Source organism: Dicentrarchus labrax, unplaced genomic scaffold, assembly GCF_905237075.1.
Source record: "Dicentrarchus labrax unplaced genomic scaffold, dlabrax2021, whole genome shotgun sequence".
In the NCBI taxonomy this organism is placed as follows: domain Eukaryota; kingdom Metazoa; phylum Chordata; class Actinopteri; family Moronidae; genus Dicentrarchus; species Dicentrarchus labrax.
The window spans coordinates 10,871,257-10,889,173 of record NW_026136709.1 but is presented as its reverse complement, the minus strand read 5'-3'; the positions used below and the strand labels follow the sequence as shown (position 1 = coordinate 10,889,173).

General features: G+C 39.4%; 1 protein-coding gene across 6 annotated transcripts in view; it reads left to right on the top strand.

The window, feature by feature from the left end:
- The first annotated feature begins 1,870 nt into the window (after positions 1-1,870).
- tpk1 (thiamin pyrophosphokinase 1) overlaps positions 1,871-17,917 on the top strand; it is a 60,552-nt gene continuing 44,505 nt past the window's right edge. For 2 of the 6 annotated variants that reach the window (XM_051410458.1, XM_051410454.1), the window contains exons 1-3: positions 1,871-1,967; positions 4,292-4,383; positions 9,332-9,406. In XM_051410458.1, the coding sequence (XP_051266418.1) occupies positions 4,341-4,383; positions 9,332-9,406 (118 nt within the window). In that variant the 5' untranslated portion in view covers positions 1,871-1,967; positions 4,292-4,340. The other 4 variants (XM_051410457.1, XM_051410456.1, XM_051410455.1 and 1 more) reach the window with 4 other exon arrangements.

Here is a 17,917-nt window from a genome sequence, read left to right as displayed (position 1 = left end):
CCACTTTTTCTTGCAAGCCCATGACCTTCCCTCGAGTAATAAAGCAAAAAATATCATATTTGTGAATTCCAAACAGAGGAAGTTAGAGGAAGAGGACAAGACTGTGGTTGTAGAAAAGGATAAAAAGGTGCAAAAAAGGGAAGAAAGAAAAAGGGTAAATATTAGAAAGATTGATGGACAAGGAACGGTGAGCTAGTTAGATAGATGCAGAGAGAAGAGAGAGATCTGATCAAACATTCAGGTGGTGTGGCCTTGTAAAAAAAAAAAAATCCTTGCCAATGAAGAATGCACTCAGCCTGGGATTTATTCATAGATGTATTTATAATGCATGCCCACAGAAGGAATGACTTCCCATGCATCTGAGCATAGCGTGTGTATGTGTGCACGCGTGTGTAGCCTATACATACCTGTGCAAACTGCAAGTTGAGTGTGTGTATGATTTCCTCCCATGTGCAGTCTGTCTGGGAGACAGGAAAAGTGCTGATTGATGAGAGAGCGTTTGTTTTAACGAGCCTCCGGAGTGGATTCACCTTGAGAGAGATTTGGTTTCTCACTTTACACAGCTTCTACTGCTGTCTGAAGATATCTGAAGCATACACCATCAGTCTACTGCGTGCATGTGTGTGTGTGTGTGTGTGTGTGTGTGTGTGTGTGTGTGTGTGTGTGTGCTCATGATCTTTGTTTACCTGTGTGTCTTTTGCTTGAATATGTTTGTGCAGAATGTGTGAGTTGTCTGATGGGCCTTTATTTTTGGTGCGGCCTGTGTGCTAGTGTGTAAGTCTAGCTGTTGTTTGGGCACATGTGTGAACTGAGTGAGAGGGTTTATTTCATTCGTGTCCTAAATATCATATGAATTAAAGTATGAACTGATTAATTAATTAATTAATTAATTAATTAATTAATTCAGCTATTTCTCCAGTGTGTGAATGTTTAGCAGCAGTCATGGTCTTTGGTCATATTCATTAAACATAAAAAAACATTGAAAAATGAAAAAGAATCACTCAAAATGAGTGATCATTTCAGTTTAGGTTGTTTGTTTGTTATGTGATGTTTAATATTTGATATTGATTCGACATCATCACAGTTGACCTCTACTATATTTTGCCGTAACACCAAAATTCAGTATTTAAAAAATTACATTTAATGTCACTAAAAAAAGAAAATACTGTACCTTTGTTATTTCAGCCAGATGATAGACACTATTTGGTGTCAGTTTTCAATCTCTCCCCTGTTTTTATCCTCCCACCAATGACAGCAGAGTGACTGTTCGTCTACCTTGCTGTACGTTATTTTAATAAGATCTAAGACCTGGTAGATCTCCCTGTGGAAGGGGATCAATTGAGCATCTAATTGGCTGACTGTTAACGCTCCATTAAACTAAATTAGAATTAAACATTAAAATGGTCTCCTTCAATAACACTCTCATCATATAGGAGTCAGTGGTGTTAATGCAGATCTAGTTAAGGGGTTCTTGACATTTTAAAGATTTTAAGGTTCACAAGTTAACCACATTAAACCAGCACACCCTGTTTTAGAAGATTTATTTCACTCCCTTTATTGGAAGAATTTAGTAGTTGTTTTGTTGATTTGATATTAAATTGGACATCTGTTCAGTATCCATGTTGTAATGGGACACATAATGATAGTTACGGTGAAGAGTGAAAGCAGTGCTTGGAATAGCCACTCTCGAATTACAATAATTTCCACTGAATGAACCGTCGACTGAAATTAAACTATTTCTCAATTTGCTGGAGAACCCTAGAGTCTCCTTTAAATAAACCCTCTGGGACTTCGTTTAAGAATCCCAGCTTCAGAGAAATGTCCAAAGAAAAAAAAAAAGCGTTTCCACTTTTGGCCTCCAGGTGTCGCCGTTACAGACTCCCGCCGCTCTCCGCTCCTGCTGCTGCTGAGCTCCCTGCACTCTCGTCGACTGTTTACAACATCAATGGCGGAAGTCGCTTCAGTCTGTGAGTTTTTACTGAACGTTTTACCAAGCATACCAATGACAGCTTTAACGTGCGAGGTCGGGTTATTAGCAGTGAAACATAGTGTCGGCGTGTGTGGTTGTTTTGGTCAGAATAGCGCGGGTTTATGTGTAAACTACGGGAAGCAGCCTGGGTCGTTTGCTCCACCGGTTTGCCCCGTATTAACGTTAGCTGAGTTGAAGGTGGTTCAAAGTGTGGGGGAAACTGAATGAACGGCCGCTGGTGAGGATGCCAAAGTCCGGTTCAGAGAGGGCAATGTTTCCTAATATGCTGAGCGGTGCTGTGTTGCTGTTGAAGGAGCTCAAGGTTCAGTTGTTTACCGATGTTATTGTTTTAGCATCACGAGTTGCTGCTTTCAGCCCACACATGCGTTCACACACACACACACACACACACACACACACACTTCTCAAAGTGTGGTCGATTATTCCTGGATTAAAAACACCAGCAGTGGTTGATGTGGGCTGCTGCAGTAAAACTACAGTCTGTTTTTTAACTTTACTTAAGAGAGTGCACAAGCTGTTAAAAATGAATAGTAATGGAGTGGGTATGTGTTAAACTACTTTATAGATCTTAGTGATTGACTTTTTATAATGTAATGGGGATAAGTATGACAAATAAATAAATAAATGATTACCAACTCACATCTATTTGAATTAATGGGACTGGATTAATGGTGTTTGGTTGTGGGGACATGAATGATTTTTACTTCATATTAAATGTTGACTTAATACTTACTATTTTGTTATCATGGTTGTGGAAAGTTGCCTCAATTTTCATATCAAATGGATTACATAATTCCAATTCATGACAGCTAAAGTTCAATTAATTAGTCAAATGATCTTAGCCCAGTGTAGTAGTGCAAGTACATACGTTAATAGTTGACATAAGCCTTTAACTTGGAGAAAGAAAAGACTTGGCTGGACCATGTGGATGTGGTAGGAGGGAGGGGAAGTATAAGCAGGTTGTTAAAAGTTCAGCCGAAGTTAGAAGAGTTTTTATTGTGACCATTATCTGTCGGCACTTTCTTTTCTCTCTCAGTCTTGGTTTGCTCTGTTCGACCATCTGGATTGTGAAGCGTAAAGGTGAGCAGGGGTGAGGTGTTGGCGAGGTGCATGATGTTTGATTTATGCTGTTGTTGTTCATGTATGTCTCAAAGTGGCAGAAGGAATACATTGTAATATACACGCACAGAGACGTTTTATGTTCAAATGACGTACAAGAACATGCAACAACGTTGTTTACAGATTATTTCATATATCATTCATGAAGCCATTTGAAATTTCAAGTTTACTGTTAAACTGACTAGTGTGCAGGGAAAAATACAATGAGCTGAGAATATGTGTGTCTTTCATTTTAGTTTAGAAACTGTTGCACATTCGGGTGTTAAGCCTTTTGGCAGGCAATGACTCTTTGCTATGTGTGTTATAAAATAGTTCACAATGTTTCATGCCTATATACTTGTAGAATAAAAGTCTAATCTTATTTTACCTGAAGACAGAGTGTCTTTGTTTTTTTCCTCCCTATGGTTGTCTGCACCACTTAATTTCAAGCAAGACATCCTGGATCTATTTTAGTTATCCATAAAACTGAGTGAAACTTGAAGCTCTTTATAAAGCAGTGATTATATGATTGCTTTCCAGTCATTTTCTTGATTAACTGATAATTACACTTCTCTCTGAAATATAACAAAATATGTTCATTACAATTTGCTGTTTCAGATTGCCACACATGCCTGACATTCATGTATTGTGTCAGTTAAAGCTGCAATGATCAGTCGATTAATCACAAATCAATTGAAAGGAAATCAATCTGCAACTGTTTTGGTAATCAATCAATCAGTTTGTGAATTCAAGTCAATTTAGTGTGATTTTTTTTTCATTGAAGAATGAATAACTTTGGGTTTTACACTATAAAATAAATCTGATCAAATCAAGGAGTACTTTGGAAAAATTTGAGGGGTATTTTTTGCTATTTTCATCTACATTTACATGCTTTTTAAGAAAATAATTTGCACATTAATCAGTAACAAACATCATTTTTTGTTGCAGCCCAAAAGTCAATATTGTGTCTGAGCGACCCAGTGAGCCAACCTTACTGTCACACGTGCGTGTTAGTGTTTGTGTTCAGTCTGCTTGTGTGAGGAGGAATAATTAGCCCAGAGGAAAGCTGGTGATAAACTGGGATTACAGACGAAGTTGGAAAATGAAATGACTTCCTTTGATCGGCTTATAACAAAAGGAAGGAAACAGAAGAAACGATAAAAGCAAGAATAGTAGCAACGGTGTCTGTCGCCCTGTCCTCAGTTCCAGGTGAGTCGGCTGATTGAAGACTGGGCTCCTGTGGATTCTGGCCATGGATGAAGAGTTGACGCCTTTGGACTGCCTGTTGCCCTCAGGTACTGTTTTTCAAACACACAGTCCCATGGCGCAAACGCACGTCCACACAATCAATCAAATACGCCGGTCCATGCTCAGACACATATGGTATGTTCGCCCACCAGCCACATCTCAGTGTGGGACAGCCGAACACAGACATCTGTACGCGTCTGATCAAAACACACTCTTACTCACATCGCTGTCACACTTGTCTTCCTCTCTCTGCTTCTCCCCCTCACTCTGACACACAAACAGTCTAAGGGGAATAAAAACTCAAAAACAAATCACTGGCACTTTCATGACAACAATGTGTATATGTATGAGATGCACTTCCCTGTGTCTTTTTCAGTTAGGCTGCATACATAATGAATCTTTACTCAAAGAGGGCTTGATCTGTTTGCTTGTAATGTGTGAGAATAACACACTGAAAAGGCATTTTGATGATTGAAATATTTCTAAAAATAATTATGTTTGCTCCTGAATAAAATCTCTGTCATCATATAAATTTGTTCCAACACAACACTGGAAAACCAAATTAAGTCTGACATTTGACCAAATTTCACTATTGTACATTTACTTTATCTTCTACAGTGCCATGTACATTTCTGTAGCAATATTTGCCCAAAGATGTTCTGTATCTGTTGATGCTCTTAAAAAAACAAAAAAAAAACCAACTCTCCAGATGGTCAGCACTGACTGCTCTACAGACCTGAGCAGGGAGGCTGGTTATAGCTGCCTTTAGCCACTACTCTCAGGTCAAGGTTTATGTGAGCTCCCTGGTGGTACGTGCGGGTGTGGAGGAAGCAGAACTGATAAGAGCCTAAGGGCAGGTTTTACACAGAGCTGTAAAGGTCAAGGGGATCGTACAACAGTCTGGCCTGTAGAGGAGACAGCAGGCACATGTAGTCTCCTCCGTCTCTTGTTTCTGTCTTGTATTACAGCTGCAGTTACAGTTGTCATTTTCAGGTAATTTAAAGATCTATGAAGAGATAATTTTGTGACTTACATGAAAGATATTCCTACCTTATGAGCTCGCAAGGGGAGGCTGCTATTAGTTGAGTAGCAATGGATACACTCTGTTCGTCCAAATTAAATTGTGGTGTGGGGTTCTGACACTGGCTAGAAATATTGTCCACCCACAGAAGGATATAAATAGAAAGCTTAGGAATGATAAACAAATGTAATGTCCCCAGCAAGCTCAGCAATGTATTTGCCTCTCTCATCCCTCTTGGATTCTTTGGAAAGCAATTACAGATGACCCTGGTAAATAGACATACAGTAAGGGTATTGTGTGCAGTATTCTGACCAGGTACAGAAGAATTTGAGGGTCTGAAGTTGTGGATAAATGCACTCATTAATCTGGGGTGTTACATTCCCAGAGTTATTTTGGAGTTGTTTGGATTTCTGGTGAATCTTGCGTTGAGCTGTATTCTAGTTGAACATGAAACATCCCGTATTGACCTCTTGTTGTCAATGTCTGCCCATTCACAGAGTGGTATGTGAAAAATACACCACTAAACAGGAAAATGGGCCAAGGAATGCGAGGTGCAATGCCAAGAACTGTTTTCTTAGAGATTTTAGTGTGAGCATGGAATTCTAATGGAAAAAGGAAAAAAAAAAAGGAAAAGGATAAAAATGAAGGTTTAACTGAATGATTAATTGTAACTTTTTTTTTTTTTAAGAAAGATTCCATTTAAATGACATGAAAGCGTCGGTTTGATATAAAAAGGACTACGTTGATAATCATTGATCGTGTTCATCATGCATCTGTTCACCATTTATTGACTTTGGCTTTGCTAATATTGTTTTCAGTCAAACGGCATGCTTGTGGTCTCCCAGTGATCTTCTTTGACCTCAACTGCGTGTGGGGATTCAGGTTCCCATCTAACATGAGCGCAGCCTGTTCTTTTGAACATAATAGGGCTGATACGATTAAGCAATTATCATTCAAGTCCAAAAAGTAGGTACTGTTTCACAAGGACGCAGGCAGCACTGTAGGATGCTTCCTTTTAAAAAATAGTCTTTGAGGCTGTTTCAAGTCCATGTTGGCTCTTCATCAGATACCTGCCTCTGTACCTGATGAAGAGCCAACATGGGCTTGAAATGTACTCTAGCTTAATCAATTAAAGGAAATGTTCTTCAGTGTTGCGGTCCTTGTGATACATTAACTATTTTGATTGAATTTTGATTAATCGTAAGTAAACATAATTTATTAAGGGATTGCTATTATCACTACATTATGAACCATATATTTACAACAGTACAATTGCATTATGATGCATTAGTCTCTTCTTCCTTGCTGACTTTGCGTGTCTCTCCCTCTCTGCCTCCATTGATCCATTAATGCTGTAGTTAAACTACAAAGGCCGCTGTAATTGTGCTTCTGTACATATGTTTGTATATACTTTACATTCTCACACATGTGTCGGATTTGTGCAGAGCAGGAACACAGAAGCGCTGTTGATTTTCTATGCTTGCATAGCTCAAAAATCAATAACGCAAAAAGGCCAACATCAGTCAAGAGACACTTCCGATAGGATTCTATCAGCAGTTTTGAAGCATTCATTGAAACAAATGTTTACTCAAGCACATTAGCTGAGCATTACAGGCTACACTCTTGCTCGCTGTACAAATCCAAGATTTATTCTAAAGATTTCACATGGTGTGCAAATAATCCTCCAAACGGTTGCGGAACAGAGCAGATCAGAGCACACACACACACACACACACACACACACACACACACACACACACACACACACCCTCCTCTGATATCATTTTGTTGATAAATCTGTCATTTGGTATCAAAGGTAAAATACATGTTTGGGATTCCCTGTATCATACACTTCTTTCTCCCAATTGTATAAGTATAGTGAAACAATTTCCCAATGTTAGATAAGTTTAGAGTATATTTCTATGGCTTCTTTAGTTTAATCTCTAGCAGGAAATGCTTATCTAGACTCTTGCTGGAGAATATAAAAACAGCCCCTGGATGTCTGCATTTTAAAATCCCTAGTGTGCATGGTTAGCCTTTTAAATTTCACTATTTTAATTATAAATGCATATTCCTGGAATATCTATGTGCTAGGTTATGAGCTTGGATTTTGGGTGCGTGCATGTATGCGTGTGTTTGTGGTATTAATGCTGTCTGGCACTTTTAAAAGAATCCCAAGGTGACATTTCTTTTGAACGAAGTGTGCAAAAGTCCGGCAGCATCCCTGCGTGTGTGTGCGGGGAGGTGAGTGTTTGTGCGACAAGGGGTTATCTGAAAAGTCACGGCTGGTTGAGTTTGTCTTTTGTTCTCTGTACACCTCCAGCCAATTAAGAGACAAGACTGACAAATCTGCTCCTCCTCTTTCTCCTCCTTGCCTACCCCTTCTTGTATCCTCCTTTCTTTACCTCCTCTTTGGTGTCTCCTCTTTATCCTCTCTTCCCTTTCTCTTCCTTTTTTCGTACTCTGCTGGGGTTGACTTTCGTACTGAAAATGACCTTCCAGTGATGTGAACTTTTTAACAACATCAAGCCTGCTGCTGCAACAAAGTCACAAACCCAAAAGACTTTTTTTATCCTCCACATTTTCTCAGCCAAGCCTAAATGCACTCTCTTAAGGGTATAAAACCGACAAAGGGACACAAGGTGATGCACATTTTGCAATGAGAATTTCATGAAACCTAAAGTATATTCTTTTCCTTTCTTCTTCGCCGTTCCATTTTCCGCCCTCCCACTGCATTCACGATGTATCAGGAAAGGTGTATTGGGAAAGATACAAGCTTTATTAGACACGCCATGTCGTGGTTTTCCGAAACTGGATTCCAGTTGTGTGGAATTTACATAAATACAGTTTAGGAGAGAGGGAGCGAGGACACAGAGTGTTGATTGAGCTTTCATATGACATTTTGGTTTTGCTACGAAAGCCAACAACGTTAAAAATGGATGAGAAATCATTCATAAGGGCACACTTAAGAGTGAAAGATAAATGAGCAAGGAATGAAATGGGTGTGAAGTGTGAAGGCGAGGGGATGAAAGGTTGTGCTTTAGTCTTTGGTCCATTAAGGCTTTCTAGCAGCTGTTCTGTTTTTACTTTGTCAGTGAATGCTGGGTGTTCCTTTTTTTTTTTTTTCATCTACAGATTGAAAAATGAGAGTTCTAAAGCATTAGTCAGGGGATCTGCATTAGCAGCAGAGCAAAAGAAAAGCTAAAAGCAAGATGGATTGGGGGGTTGAGGGAGGAAATAGATTTGTGAAATGATGCACCCTGGGACAGAGACTTTGACAGAGAAGCATGGAGGTACACTGAGAGGAAAGAGAGAAGCTATAGCATGACAGGTAACTTTAATTTGTGCTGTTTTTGAAAAAGGCTTGCCTCTGTTGTCATGCAGTTACAGATGGTGTGTCACCAAGGTCAAGGTATTCAAATGAGCATTGGTGAGATATGTGTGAGTCTAAGTGCACAGATTTCCCTTTAAAATAACAGCTAACAATAAGGACTTTGGCACTGACTGTCACCCTGGTTGAGGAGAGTACAGGTACTGTTGGAGAAACTTTGTTACATCATTTTGATACATAGTTATCTATACATAGATTATGTTTTATGTTGCAAACAAACCACTCGCAGCTTAATTGGATCGAGTGGGAAACATTTTGAACTTTCACAAAAATTAAGATTCAACATCCAGTCACGTTTGGAATTATTTCTGTTTTTAATCCTCACCCTTATTTCCCTGTCTGCATGTGGAGCATGATAATGACTTCATTATTTTGCCATTGTTTTAATTATTTTGTTTTTTATTTGGCACATTTAGTGTCACAAACAACAACCTCCAATCTGTATTTAAAAGGTTTTGTTTTTTTTAAACATGCAAATGGTGATGCATTGTGTTTTTGCTATGTGGTTATTATGCTCCATCGTCTGTCTGTGTCTCTATCTGACTGTGTGTGATTCATACCTTCCTTCCATTGCCTTCTGCAGGCAAACAGAGGATCTGTCTGATCATTCTGAACCAGCCTCTGGATAAGGACTACCTACACATCCTCTGGAGTAAAGGTATGTCACATATCATGAACGCAGATCAAACCATCCCCCCTTATATCGCTTAGATCCCGTCTGTTTTGGTTTGCACTGAGCATGTATTCCCCTGTTGTTTTCTGACAGTGCTCTCTAGCCTGTGTGGCCTCTGCTCTGCAAAATCTTAATTGCTGCCATGTCATTGAAAATGCCCCCTCCCTGCCCTCTGCCCACATTTCCTGTGAGATGTGTTTTAATGAAGTTAAATATGACTAAAGATCATTTTTTTTGCAGAAAATAATTTCCCTTAGTGCAAGGATGACTTATTATTTAATTTTTTCAATAACTCCTCTGGCTGAATGACCTGAACATTCATCATAATCCAATGGAAGATAATATTTATTTACTTCCATGGCATTCTCAGCTTAAACATGCAGCATGGTTTTGTTGCCCCTAAGAAACTGACTTTTTTGCTTCATGAATAAATAGCATAATGATTTTTGAATCGGAAATTTCATTTACATTTCTGACACAAGCATGAGCAACAGTGACCAGCAGAAACAGGGTCATTTCCAGATAAACAGGAAATTGATGAGATTGAATAAGAGCTATATTGAAAAGGTCAGTATGCCTTTCATTCATTATTTCCATAGGTTATTATCGTTAGCTGTAAAGCACGGAGTCCTATACTTAACATACCTATACAATTTGCTTTTTTATTATAGATGTTGAATCCTATTGAAAGCACTCTTATTGCAACTGCAAGCTCTCAAGGTAACAAGGATAGCACATCCATTCAGACTCAATCAAGCGTATATTCATACACTATAGATAAATGGTTCTTAAATAATGTGAACACAGTGTGAATGTGAGCCACTTCACCCAGTGCAGGACTGGGTCGATATGAACAAACCCACTGGACCTAAGACCCCCGGATTCAGAAGATGGGCGTTTCAATTATAACAAATTCCTCCTCTCCACCGACAGTGAGCTGTTGCTTACATCTGTGAGACCTCTTGCAGCCTTTCATCAATGAGGGGAAATTGTCTGGTTAGTGCAAGATATGGACAGAGAGGAAATACTAATGCGAGCACATTTGTGTCTCATTGCTGCACAACCCGTATACATATAAAGTCAGAAAAAAAACAAATTTCCGGTGACACAGGGCTCTACATTCATATTCAAACATACAGTACTGGTTTTGCGTAATACAAGCTCACCGAATGGCTTCACTTTATCAGTTTCCAAGTAATAGTCTTGCCCAAGGGCAATTTGGTGATTATTGCTGAAGGGGAAGTCAGTTTCACATCAGCAACCTGCTGGTCACACGTTTGCTGACATGGACCAAGGAACTAGATTCCAACCACGTTTTTGTAGTTGATAAATAGTGAATATAAAATGTGCTTGATTTTCCTTATGCTTTGTGAATACTCCAAGGCCCTTTATCAGTGGAAAAGACAAACAGAAATTCTAAAAAATTCAAAAACATGCACAAAAGGCTCATTGTTAAAAGAGGAAAAATAGTTTTTTGAAGGGAAGTAGCGCTCTAGACTCCCTGAGGTGTCGCTTATGAGATGCGTTGAAGCATAGCGGTTGTGCTACTTGGCTGTGATGTATTAAATATGCAAAGCTGACTTTGAGGCTTTAAACCAGACAGTGTCATCTCAACCTGTACCACACTACTTTGTTTTTCTTTGAAATCATTTGATGTGATCAGTAACAGAGCCTAACTGAACAAGAACAAATTGAACCAAAGTGTGCTGAATTTTTTTAGGCATTTTGTTGTTTTTATCAAGGACAGGGTGGAGAGAAGTGGCCTGGATCGCTGGCTCTCAACAGTTTTGAAGCTGAGACCATGAAACAACAACAAAAAAAACTCTACAAACACTAAATTATGAACAATGTAATACACAGAATTATGCAATCAGGGAAGAAGGTTAGCAAACAAAGTAACTTTGAAGGCAAACTTGTGAACACATCAGATTAAATTTTAATGAACACAGCTTTGACATTCTTATCAACGTAGCAAAAACCCAAGAGGCACCTGAGCTCTTTCCACCGCACAGCAGTCACGCAGTTAGATATACACTCTTGATTTTTCGCCTTTATACTAGAGGACCACTAGAAAATGTTTAATGGCGTTAGACAAAGAATTTTCCTCATCTGATTTCATGCCAAAGGTTGCCTGTTGCCCCAAGATAAAGATTATTTGGGTTGTCTATTAAGTGAGAAGAATGGAAAATATAGAGTTTAAAGAAGGAAAATAATATTCATCAAAAGGATTTTGATACCTGTCAAATAAAAAGGGAATGGGTTAATTAATGCTAAATGTAATCAAAGCCTTACACTGTATGCCCAAGATATATTATATTATTTGAAATGGATTTGAACACCCATTTGTAAGTTCTGAGTGCAAACAATATCTAAATTAAAGACAGTTTTTCAATATTCAGCTTAAATTGTCTGTTTCCTACCAGCACAGAGAGATATTAGACTTGTAATAAATTCTTTATGCCCGGCTGACGATCACTAACTCTCAATGGTATTTGGAAATTGATATTTTTCATTTAATATCCTTATTTTTAAATCCAAACTGCCAGACCAGCAAAGTGTAAGTGATCCAGGGATTCCATTTTACACATTCTGGGTCTATTGCATGCCCTTTTGCAGATTTTTTTTTCTTATCACAAATATTTTGTTATCCCCTCCCAATACTTGCCTAGAAATACAGAAACAAGGATCATGAGGCAAGCATTGCATCAAATAATCAAACCAAACAGCTGCAGTCTTTTCCATGAGATAGATGGACATCAGATGTATTTTGACAGTATGATGCAGCTTGAAAGTGTCATTGCAGATTTGGGCATTAGCTCCCTCTTAGATAAGTCTTCTTACAAAAAAAAAAGTTTCAGAGATTTTGGGTGGTTTCTTAAGTGCCACAGGCAATGCTGTGGTGTGGATGTCAGAAATTGGGAAGCTTTCTTGATCAGTTTGGCTCTTGGCAGCATTGCACATGGGACTTGAAGAAGTTTTGACAGGATGATGATGGTGCGTGAATGGCAGATCTCAGATCTCTCGCAGTGTGATGGTAAACAAGCTTGTAGCAAGTTTATCGTTCCTCACTTGATATGCCATGTATTTTTAATGTTGTTTATGGGATAAGCTGATATCGGTGTGCGCATGAGCGTGTCTGAGTGTGTGTCTCTCTCCAGATGATTGTTCACCTGGAAGCATCGTAGCCAGGTCTCCACCCTTGCAGACACTTACACACACACACACACACACACACACACACACACACACACACACACACACACACACACACACACAGACACACACACACATATGCATGCAGCACTCTCAGGTCCTCTGATGTGCTGCCCCTGGGCCCCCCTCATCACCTCTGGGAGAGGTAGAGCAGCAGGGAGCAAAGGAGCGCTGGAAGAGTGCAACACTGATCAAAGGGAAACTCATTTACAGGTGCCGAGTGTGATGTTGTGAAGTGGGATCAAGCTGCTTATCTCACACACGCACCCTCTCACTCATCTAGTCCATCAGTCACCCGCTTGCCCATCTAGTCAGTCACTCACTCACTCGTTCGCTCAATCAGTCACTCATTTACTTACTTAGAGATCCCTCTCTGTGTAACAACACAAACAAGCAAATCAATAAAGTAATCAGTGAAGGCAACTCTCTACAAGACAAAGAAACAGGCCTGTGTTTACCAGAAGTGCCTCGTTTCATCATTTGTTGATGGGGAGCAGCTTGCTGAAGTTGAAGTTTATGAACATCACCTGTCAGACAGTTGAGTACCAGCATTGCAATCAAGGCTGTTTGGGTGATGTGGCTGAAATGCATTGCCGTGCACACACACACACACACACACACACACACACACACACACACACACACACACACACACACACACACACACTTCCTGCCCACATGTCAGGTAGAGTAAATGGGTATGAGGAGAATTTGTTGAGGGAAGCTATTATCGAGGATTGATGGATTGAGATCAAAAGAAAGCTGGAAAGCAAACTCTTGTAGGACTGTCAATGGGAAGGAAAGGAGAATGAGCGGAAGAGCTGTTGAAATTGAGCCACCTAGAATAACAAAGAGAAGGATAGAGCAGAGGAATAAAGAGTAGAGTGGAGCTAGAGAGAAAGAAAATGAGATGTTTGCGCAGGAAATCAATCAAATTTGAGGCAAGGTGTAGAGAGCAGGGTGGATCTGGAGACAGGGTGACAGATGGAGGGGGAGAGGTGGACTGATAGATGAAGCGAGAGCGTCAAGGCATCATAATAAGGATAATAATCTTTTCACCGTTCTCCGTGACCGTTTGCCCTCTCCTGTACTGCGCTAAAGCCTCAACCTGACAGACATTAATCCTCACCACTAACCTCATCAATACTGGCCTGCTATAGAATATACCCCACAGCAAGTGTGTGTGTGTGTGTGTGTGTGTGTGTGTTTCTGCATAAAGTGAACATGCATCTTTTCTGCATCCAACTCAACTGCGAAATAGATGATTAAAAAGCACTGAAATGACAGGTTCAGTAATGTGTGTGGAAGCGCATTATCTCCTGCCCACCATATGTATCTATCATACAGCAGAGTGAGTGACAGGAGGAGTTGGTTCTGAAGCCTGCAGGGAGGGATTATTATGGCTAGTTAATTTACAAGGTCATCTCCCACCGCCTGCTTCTGCTGTCCTCGCTCAGCTCACATCATATCACCGTCAGGCTTCATAAGGCATCTGTGTCTCTGTATGTTTTCTGTAGAGCTTGTTTGTTCAACTCATATGCTCTGAAGAGAAAAGAGATGGAGCTTTTTGCATTCACAATTGTGGCATACTTCAAACAGATGACAATTCATTGTTTTCAGTGGGAGAATGACAGTAATTGTATCTTTTCCGCCTGTGGATGGAGTGCAGATAGAGAGATAATCTTCCTCATGTTCAGCTTTCCCATTTTTGCCATTTACTGTAATGAAGACAAATTGAATGTCCACAGATCTCGAAAGACGGGCAATTTAGAAAGTTTCTCTCACAGTGAAAATAAACTTTTGAACAAACGTTGGCTGTGTGGCTACTTTAACCTGTTAACATGGTCGCCGAAAAATGGTCACCGAAAAAAATAAATAGTAAAAAAATAAAAAAATATGGTTGACTAGTGCAAAGAAGTGTAGTAATGTGCCAACAAAGGCAGCAAGAAAGTTTGCTACTAGCAAGTAAATGGATGTAAACAATGCAGGATTTAAAATATATAAAAAAAATACTATCAAAACAAGCATTGACAAAATATGGTCAAGAAATGCACATAATGAGAAAATTTACAAACGTAACTAGATGATTTTGAAAGATTGTTATGACGTTGGTACTTGAGAGCCATACTTTGTAGACATCAAACCGCTGAGATTTACTGGAGCTGTGTGTGTGTGTGTGTGTGTGTGTGTGTGTGTGTGTGTGTGTGTGTGTGTGTGTGTGTGTGTGTGTGTGCGTGTGTGTGTGTGTGTGTATTTTAATGACATACCATGCAAACAGAGCTGAATAAATGATTGACAGACTGAAGTAACTGTTCTAGAACCCTAAGTCTGAAAATGATTCTGTGTGTGTGTGTGTGTGTGTGTGTGTGTGTGTGTGTGCGCGCAGGTGTAGATACTTATACACAGATAATGACTGATAGCTTTACACTCTGTCATCGCCAGGCTTAAAGAAGAGTTTCTCTGTTTTTCCAGAAGTTGTCATTTGAAAAGTTTCTCAGCCTTTGCACTCAGTCAGAGATAATGAGTCATTTACATTCCAATCCTTTCTTGACGTGAAACATCAACAGCAGGTGGTGGGGTTATGAATAAAAGCACTACCTTGAGTATAAGTGTCTTATTTACATCAATGCAAATGTGTCTACATCTTTCACTTTTCAAGCACTCAAGGCAAGGATAGTTAGATTGAGAAGGATACCCCCCTCTGTTGTAAAAATCATTCTCCTCCATTTAACTCTCCTAATCGAGTGTGCGCATGTGAATTTAGAGTATGTAGGTGTGACACAGTACCCATTGTTGCATGCTAGATTTTAGGGGTCATGCTGATACTAATGTGTTAAGAGTTGTGTGATGTATTGAAATAATGACTGTGGAGATGGCAGTTTAAACTCCTGCACCTACATTTGTTATTACAATGTGCACTTTAGAAAACAGATGTATTTAATTATTATCTGTGATGTGTACAAATCTGTTATAAATAGACCATGAAGTTCGAGGTAGGTAGCCAGAAGGAAGCACTTTATCAGTATTGTCCTAATGATAATCATATATTATATATTATAATGTGATATTCTCTTCTAGGGCCTCCCAGTTAAAGGTACTTACTCCCAGTTAAAGGAATTTTGAGTGGGTCCCTGTTTTGTTAGTATATCATTTGTGCGCACACAAAAATTGTGAACCACACTGATTATGATCATTGTGTACTATTCCACTGATCAACATGGTGGTAATGCGCCAAAGAAACATAGAAATCTCACAGCAAAGGCAGGAATGAAGAAGGTATGATTGATAACATTAAGACTGCACTCCAATAGCGTCCTGCTATTGTGCATGCTGGCTCACTGGCATGGATTACTGGGAAATGTCATGGTTAACTAAGTCTGTTTCACATGCGCCTCTCCAGATATGATTATAGTTAAAATATCTGTAAAAAAGGTTTATTAGAATGATAAAGGTGTAATTTGTCCCACCCTAAAAGACGCAACATAGCTAACAGAAAGAGATGTCAATCAAACAGTCTGTACACACCTCCACAAAGCTGAGAATCTGGCTACAAAACTGAAATGACCTGTATGTCAAAGGTTTGCATAGATTTCATACACTTGGCCAGCGTAGAGAGTTGTGTTGCAGCAAGGTCAAATTTGCAGGATGACCCTGTGATTTTCCCTATAGCCTTTTGCACCGTGAATAATAGTCGCATTGAAATAGACGAGGCACTGTATTTTTGAATTGGTGCATATGTTGGTGTGAATCTGGCCTCTTTTCCATTTTGTTGGTGTAGTAATAGTCAGCAGTACGTGCCTACCTTTAACAGAGTTCTGACTAAAAGTTTTATAAGATAGCCGCTGCCTGATATGATGCTATGAAGTAAGGCTGTTCTGAAAGCAACACATCTAAACCTGGTCCAAACCAGCGTGAGCAGCATGAAGGTGATAGTGCGGTGTGAGTTTGTAACAAAGTGAAATTCATTTCAAGGGTGAAATTTCATTTCTTTTTGACTTGAAATACTCTTTCCCAGATTGTGTGTGGGGGCTTGTATGCATGTACATGACCACATGTAGTAAACCAGATCATATGTGCAATTGACAGCTGTGACTAGAGATTATTCTTCACACCATATCCTGTTGTGTTACTTTTTTGCACCCAAAAAATGACATGCGCACTCAATGCTGGGGAACGGACAAAGTTGTAGAAAGAAAGCAGACGAGACAGAAAACACGTACATCAGTTGGCCGTCTCTTTGGTGCAGACTTTAGTTAGTTTTAAACAAGGTACAAGTAAACTACATCTCATTCTTTGAAGTTTTTTCCCCTGTGTGCACCACAACAGCCCCAAACAGAAAGGGGCTCTTAAAAAATAGGTTGCCTGTTCAATTTGAATAGAATAGAGGCCATGAAAGAGCATACATTTGCAAATAGTTTGCATCTAATTTAGTGCATTTTCAGTGCCATTTTAGGAATAACAAATAACCGCCTTATTTGTCTGGTTTTAAAATCAGAAAAGATAAGTGCTCTTTCACTTACTTTGCCTTTTAAAGGAAATATTTTAATCAGAATACTTTACTTGACTGTGTAGTGTGCTCTTTGTGTGTCTGTTTACTATGGCAAAGAGGTGGATCCTTTCTAACTAATTTGGAAATCATTCAAACAGTTTAAGTTTTTTGCTGTGATTGAAGGAAATTGTATGAAGTATATTTGTTTAACAATAACCTTGGCATTACTCATGTTGGCGTCCAAACTACTGCTGTGTTCAAACTGCACATTGATGTTTTCATTTTTCTATTAATTTGTTCTTGTGCACTCAGTGCTCTGACAGTCAGATGTATAGCAACAGAATTTGCCCCAAGTGCTTTGTATTGTGTGTCAAGCCAGCAGGATACAGAAGCTGTAGATGAACCCACGAAAACCCCTGGACCCCCTTTGAAAGGAAGCTGCACCACAGGATAAAGAGCAAGCATGCAGTATATTTATCAGAAGTAGCACTAGAAAGATGTCACGTGTGATATGGCTCTCACGAACAGCACACTTTAGTATGCAAGGCCATATCTGAGAATAATTTCTTTGAAAATCCTTGTGTAACGTGCACTCATAAATGGCAGGTCACATTTTCTTAATTCCTTGCTTAACAGTATGTCATATCCAATGCCAAATACTATTCTTGTTTGTATCCAGCTCCTGTGAAACTAATCATAAGTGGTGTTTCATGTCTGGGGTGAGGCTTTCTGAATGTGATGAGTTTTTTGGGAGGGAGAAATGATGTTATTGCAGTGTGTGTGTGTGTGTGTGT